Raw genomic sequence first — 7,040 nt, 5'->3', positions numbered from 1 at the left:
AGGCGGCCAACGCGCGGGAGCGGGACCGCACTCAGAGCGTGAATACGGCCTTCACGGCGCTGCGCACGCTCATCCCCACCGAGCCGGTGGACCGCAAGCTGTCCAAGATCGAGACGCTGCGCTTGGCGTCCAGCTACATCGCGCACCTGGCCAACGTGCTGCTGCTGGGCGATGCGGCCGACGACGGACAGCCGTGCTTCCGTGCGGCTGGCAGCGCCAAGAGCTCGGTCCCCGCCGCCGCCGCCGCCGCCGCCGACGGCCGCCAGCCACGCTCCATCTGCACCTTCTGCCTCAGCAACCAGCGCAAGGGGGTGAGTGGCCGCGCTCGCGACCGGGGGTTCGGGCTCGGCGGGGACAGGGCCTTTCCGGGAGCCGGAGGTGCAGAGACCCCAGTGGAGCCAGGGTGAAGCAACTGGGCTTAGTGCGGCGTGGAACAGAGACACTTGCCTCCTGACCCCCAAACAGAAGGGTGCGGGGAACCCCTGAGCTCCGCTCTGCTTTCATTACGCATTGACGGATACCGTTCCAGCTAAACGTATACTGAGACGTCTTTCCTCCCGCAAGAGGGATGAGGACAGTGTAACTCACACCTCACTTGCAGAGCGCTTCCTTTCTCTGTGCTCATGCACTTCTTGGCCTCCTTCCCCACCAGAGCACCAGTTGGCAGGTATGTTTTTCCCTGAGTTTGTCAGGAGGAGGACCTGAGGCCCTGGCAGATGAAATCCCCTGCTTGTATTTACAAGGTTCAGGCTCTGGGGTTGCTGGGCATGTGATACCCTGAGCTGCTTCGTCTTCAATTGCCCCCATCCTCAGACCTGACCCTAGAGCAAGAGACCCCGAAGAAATGGGAGCACATTCTATCAGCCCAGAGTTTGAGCCCAGCTGATGAGCAGTAGGAGGAAGCAGGGGGTCCTCTGAAAGGATGTAGCATGGGAACAAGACACTTGGGGCAGCTGGACAAGCTGGAGTTAAGCTCTGGCCTTCTGTCCTAAGAGGTGAACCCGGTGTGTAGGGGTTAGGTAGGGACTGGGTAACAGCAGAAGCTGCCCAGGATCCTCTTGGCTGAAAACTTATCCACACCCCAAGGAACCTATTTCATGCCTAACCTCTCTTTTTTTCTGACCTGGGCTTTTCCTACAGAAAGGAAAGAACTATTTCTGTGACAACACTGGGTTTTAGCAGCTTCCATTTACATCTGGGAAACTGAGGCTCACAGAGTCCTGCCTGCCTCTGGGTGGCCAATGGAAGGTTATTGAGGAGGGCAGTTGCAGTCCGGGCCCCTGACTCCACCAGACTTTGGTTCACATGATTGCTCTAGATTCCCTGCCCCAGCCAAGCTGGGAAGGCCTCTGCGTCCTGGCCTCACCCCCCACTCTGGCTCATCAGACCTCCAGACTGCTTCTCATCCCTTGGCTCCCTCAGTTTCCTGAATCAGTCCTCTTAGGCTCTGATTTGTGCCCTTTCCAAGATCCCTGCTGCTTCCTGTTGTGGGTCCCTGACAGTGCCTGGCTAGGCCGGGAAGCCAGGGCTGTGCATTCAGACATACAGCCAGCAATGAAAGAGCTGCCTAGTCCCTCTATGATAACCCCTGACCGCCTCTCTCCTCTTCATGCAGCTCAGCAACCTTGAAAACCCAGCAGCTGACTTCTGTTGGCTATGAGAGTAGGCCTAGAGAAGCAGGCAGTAGGTGCCTAGCCAAGCCAGGTGCTTCCACTGATGTGTCAGGGCCAGAACAGGGCGATGAAGACAAGGATGCCGTGGTCTGATGGAGGTGGGAGGAGGGTGGCACAAAGGGACCGTCAGAACCCAGAGGAAGCCCAGACCCAGGGCAAGAGCTGAGGGGCTTCCGTGGGAAATTGCAAAGGGAGGGAGAAGGAAGGGTGCTCTAGAAATGCCACACCAGGGGCTGGGGGCCGGAATCATGGCCTAGAGAAGGAAGTGGGGAGAAGTTACAGATGGTGGGAGTGTGGAGGGGAGACAGAGACTGGCAGTGACAGTGACACTGTCTTCCTGAGCACTGATTTGTGTTACCACTTCTCTGGGTAACACTTCTCACTCCATGAGTTACCACTGAGACCCTTCAGCCAGCAGGGCGGGAGCACTGTGGCTATCCCCATTGCTGGTTCCGGTGATGAAGCAGGATCTTCATTCAAGCCTGCCTGATTGGAAAGGAGGGCAGGTGCCATTAGGAGCCTTATATGGCAGGCCTGGCAAGAAGGGCTGTCAGCCACCAAGCAGGCTGAGGGCTTCTCTGTGGGCCTCAGGCCCACCCGCTGGCTAACGGGCCGTTGCCTGGGCTGGCTGTGTCCCTGGGATCTATGTATGGGACCAAGAACCCAGCCAAATATGGCTGCAGAAACCATGCTCAACACCATGGCTCCACTGGGAATAACAAGAGAGGTGAGCCTCGCCAGCGCTGGCCCCTCCAGGACTCAGCTGAAAGAAAACTGACTGTCGTGGGGAGCCCCTGCTGCCCTCTGAGCTCTGAGGCTTGGGAAACCCCAAGGTCCCACACCCTGTCCCTTCACCCTGAGTCACCAGCTCCCTCCTTCCCTGGCCAGTCTGGGCTGGGGTTGCTGTGGAAACAGTTCCCCAGAGCACCTTGCTGCTTACAGGGCCTGAGGGATGGCCTCTGTGGTGACAGTAGTGCGTGGGAGAGGGAAAAGCGGCTCTTGTCTCTGCCCTGTTTCCCTTTTGTCCTGGGGGTGGGGGCTAGACTGGATCCTCTGGCGAGGCTGTCCTCTGTTGTGCCCAGCTCAGGAGCAGAAGTGGTAGGGGCGAAGCAGGGGCCAGGAGATGCCATCACCGAACAATGCAGGTGACCATACTTGTGAATGTGTACCGCACACTCAGTATGCTCCCTATGCTGTGCTCAGGGTTTTACCCATGGGCTTGTGTGACCCATGTTAACTTGAGCCATCTCAAAAGTAACTTCACTTTATAGGTAAAGATTCACACTCAGTGAGGTGAGGTCACATGCCTGAAGTCTGGTGCAGAGCAGGGCTTGGAGGCCAGGACTGTCACTTGAGCCCTAGCCACAGTGCTTCTTGGCACTGAGTTCATAGGCCAAAACTGGGGACTGGTCAGGGTCACTTCTAAGGGCTCATGGCAGTTTACACATTTAGCTGTGTCTGGAGCAGCAACCATTTGTCACCATTTCATAGATAAAGGAATAGGTTCAAGGAGGTAGTGGCCCCAGCATTCTCATGGGATCCAGGTGTCCAGATGACCTCCAGATGCATAGGTGGTTTCCCTAGGATTTAAAGACAGGAAGTGGGGAGGCCCATTTTTTGTCCCCAGCCCCATCCCCACACCTCCCTCCCCTGCCCTGTCCGTCCTTCTCAGCATCCCCTGCCAGAGTTTGTCTGAGAAGCCCAAGCCTAAGGCTCTGCTGGGACCATAGCCTCAGCCCTCAAAATAGCCCTGCCTGTGAGTGAACATGCTGTCCCTGGGCCCAGAAAGCCTCGAGGGAGGCTGGGCCACATCTGGATGGATCTGCCCCAACCTGGGCCCGGGATGGAGGGGGGCAGAGGCACGGCGTCCAGATGGTCTGCGACGTCCCTTGCTGGGCTGAGAAAGCTGCCGCTCCCTCCTCGCCGGGCCGGGTTCTGGGTGCTGAGCATTCACTGTGGTGTTTCAGACAGTGTAGTGTCCCCGAAGCAGGGCAGCTTGTTGGACCATATGAATTTCTAGCCAGGCTCTTTTACCAACTGGCCGTGTGCCTCTGGGCCAGCCACCCGAGGCTGGAGGCCTCAGAAGAGGGGCACTGTAACAGTACGATCTTTCCAGTCTATGTGGAAGACAAAGCCTGTGTGAACAACCTGAGAATACTGGCAAGAGGGGCTGGCAGAAGCTGCCCCTGTGGGGTGAGGGATGGGTGTCCTCAGGGACTACCACCATTAGCTCATCTTCCAGTGGCCTCAAGCAGCATTGGTTGGCACCTGCTCCGTGCCAGGCTCTGGACTGGGACAGGGACCTTAGAGTTACAAATGCTTTCTCCCTGCCACCCCCAGCCCTCTGGCCTGATGGGGAGCAAAGGAGAGACCATGCCTGCTCCTTCTGGGTTGTGTCACTGGGACTGTCCCCAAAAGGCAGGACATGCTAGGCAATTTCAGGAGTAGAGGAACCTTCCCAAAGCAACAAGACCTGTGAGCATGTTCCCAGCAAAGGGAGGACCCACCCTGGAGGAAGGAGGCCAGAAATCCTGCTCTGCTGTCACAACTGCTCAGTCAGGCCATGCCAGGAACTGCTCTGGGTTCCCCTGAGTTCCATCCCCAGCAGCGCTGGAGATCAAACCCAAGGGTGCCCTACCACTGAGCTACATCCCCATCCATTTTGAGTAATTTTTATTTGAAGATTCTCTTGCTAAATTGCCTGGAAGAGAATTTGAACTTGCAGTCCTCCTGCCTCAGCCTCCCTCAGTCCTGGGATTACAGACATGTGCCACCATGCCTGGCTAAAATTACATTTTTTTTTTTTAAATAAGGGAATGAGCACATGGGGAAGACATGGAAAAGGTAAAAGAGCATATAAAGTGAAAAGGCCTCCCTCCCATCTGTCTCCCCATCATCAAATTTCTGTCCTCTGAAGACACTACCAGCAATTTCTTGTGTGTGCTTCTGTCTGGAAGGTATAACATATGGGAGTATTCATTGAGTTCTGCCCTAGCTTTTGCCTTTAGACATTGCCTAAGTTCCAGCACTGTGTTCCCAGTGACCTGACCCATCCTCCCGACACCTCCTTCTCTCCTTCTGTAGGGTGGCCGTCGAGACCTGGGAGGCAGCTGCTTGAAAATGAGGGGGGTGACCCCACTTCGAGGGCCGCGGAGATGAGCCTGGGCCATTGCAGCATTTGTTCCAAATAAGACTCTGGAGAAGGAAGCCAGCTACTGGCTGGGCAGGGGAGAAGACCCCAGACAACATCGGACCCATCCCTTCTCTGTAGGGAGCAGAGGACAGTGGCCTGAGCCCAGGGTCCTTTGGGGAAGGCCCCTGAACATCTCCATCCCACCCTGGAGACCTGTGAGGACCCATCCAGCTTACCCAGGCCTAGCTGCTCAGAGACATTGGAAAACCAAAGACTTGGTGATCTGTAGAGGGTGTGTGCGTGTGTGTGCATGGGTGTGTGTGTGTGAGAGAGAGTTGGTGGGGTTTGAAATAAAAGTATTTTTAAATAAGAGACATCATTTCCCGCTGAGGAAGGGAAGGGACTATGAACAGCGACAGTCAGAGGTGGCCCCTTGCAAGACCTAGAAAGGGAAACAGAGTGGCAGGGAATGCCAGCCCTGGAGAAGTGAGCCAGGGGCTGGCACCCAGGCAGGCCAAGACTGAAGTGGAGGTGACCAGTCTTCCCCACAACCTTCCATGTATGCAGTGTATTGAACAACCATTTGGTGTCTGGGGCAGTGGAAGGAGAAATCCTGATTTTATTTATTTTTGCATAAGGATTAAATCCATGTTCAAAGTCAAGGTGTACGAGGACATAGGATGATGTCTCCATGACCTCCAGCCATTATGTCTCCTCCCGAAGGCTGCTTGGTCACTGTTTCTGTGATATCCCCTCCCCTGTGAATAGTCAAGCAAATGCACAAAGCATAGGACACTATGCACCTTCTGCCACATCCTTTTTCCCCTTAATCTAGACGGCTGTCACTCCTAATCAGTACAGAAGCAGTGCCCTGAGTCCTCTATTAGCAGATCTTTCCATTTTGTGAATGAGCCCAACTTCAGCCCAACCTTTGATGCTGTCACCAACGAGTGGTGGGCGCGCGGTTCCCCGCACACGCACCGAGTGAGTGCTAAAGGCGTACACTCTCACCCTTGCTTCAGCAGAAATGACTTGGAGGACTGATGACACCCACAGGCACACGGCAGGGTGACACTCTCCGGCCTGTCTGCTGTTTAAAGCAAGCCCAGAGCAGCACCTTCCCCCTCCCAGTGGCGTGCCAGTCCCTGGGACCCTGGGCTCGTGCCCAGCGGCCCTGATGGTGAGAGGTGTGTCAGCTAAGGTGAAGATGGGGACAGGACTGGTCACGGAGCAGGAGTCCTTGGCACTCCAGCTGGCCCTGCCCCTGTGAGGCTAGAGTCACAGGGCTCAGGAGGCCTGAAGGAGGGGAGGGCAGGGAGAGGCTGGGGCAGCGGCCAGGTACATTCACATATCTATTTTCATTCACTGAACAAGATCTTTCTGTAATGTTGGCATTGTGCAGTTAGGTTCTGCGTCCGTGCTCACATTTCCTCCCATGCTCTTGACCCTCTGATGAGCCCAAATGGGGCCAGCGCGTGTGCCAGGCTCTGTGCCAGTCACCACAAGGCTGAGCCTGGGCCACCTGGCTTTTCTCACAATGAAAACCCTGGGAGAACAAGGAGTGACTAGAATTGCCAGTCCCAAACCACCCACTTAACCCAAGAGCTTTCCAGGCGCCCTCCCCTCCCTTCCCAGTGTCCCACGGAAGCCATCTTTCCTATCCTGTGTCCCGTGGGGCCGCACTTCCCCTTCGGGAGCTAATTAGGAAAGCACATTGCTCGCCCTGTGCCTACTTTGGTCCAGGTACAGGCAGCCTCTGGCAAAGCCACAGGAAGAGGACCATGACCTTGTCAATGACAGGAAACCTGGGAGTGGGGGGCAGGGCAGATACTTGGGTGCACTGGGCTGGAGGCCCTCTTCTGCCAACAGATTTGCTGGGTGACCCCAGACATGTTGCTTGACCCCTCTGGGCCTTCCTGGCTTAATCACTAACCAGCAAGAGCAGCTAGAACAGAAGAAGTGTTTCGTTTTTACTGTGTTCGATAATTTTGAATAGGTCACTTATGAGCTGGGCAAATAGTTCAAGTCATATCAATAGTGTGCAGTGAAAACTACACAGTCCCCCAGGTGCCTCCCTGAAGGCAGCTCCTGTTTCCTGTGAGTCCTTCCAGAAAGACTCTCCACTGATTATTACTGCTGAAAAAATATCCATAGGTTTCTCTGCTGATGTCTTTATGGTAAAGAGTCCAAACAATGAGACCCTAGAAATAAAACCCACCCCAAAGACAACCACA

At 55.5% G+C, this 7,040-nt stretch overlaps 1 protein-coding gene across 1 annotated transcript in view; it reads left to right on the top strand.

The window, feature by feature from the left end:
• The window catches only part of Tcf15 (transcription factor 15 (basic helix-loop-helix)), a gene marked incomplete in the record, with an annotated part of 5,515 nt that extends 317 nt beyond the window's left edge, over window positions 1–5,198 (top strand). The window contains 2 exon segments of the mRNA XM_013510023.1: window positions 1–311; window positions 4,758–5,198. Of these exon segments, the coding sequence (XP_013365477.1) occupies window positions 1–311; window positions 4,758–4,832 (386 nt within the window).
• Window positions 5,199–7,040: the final 1,842 nt, after the last annotated feature.

The sequence above is a fragment of the Chinchilla lanigera genome, unplaced genomic scaffold (genome assembly GCF_000276665.1).
Source record: "Chinchilla lanigera isolate Chin_1 unplaced genomic scaffold, ChiLan1.0 scaffold00196, whole genome shotgun sequence".
NCBI lineage: Eukaryota > Metazoa > Chordata > Mammalia > Rodentia > Chinchillidae > Chinchilla > Chinchilla lanigera.
Note: the sequence above shows the minus strand (reverse complement) of the source record. Positions and strands in the feature narration are given on the sequence as shown.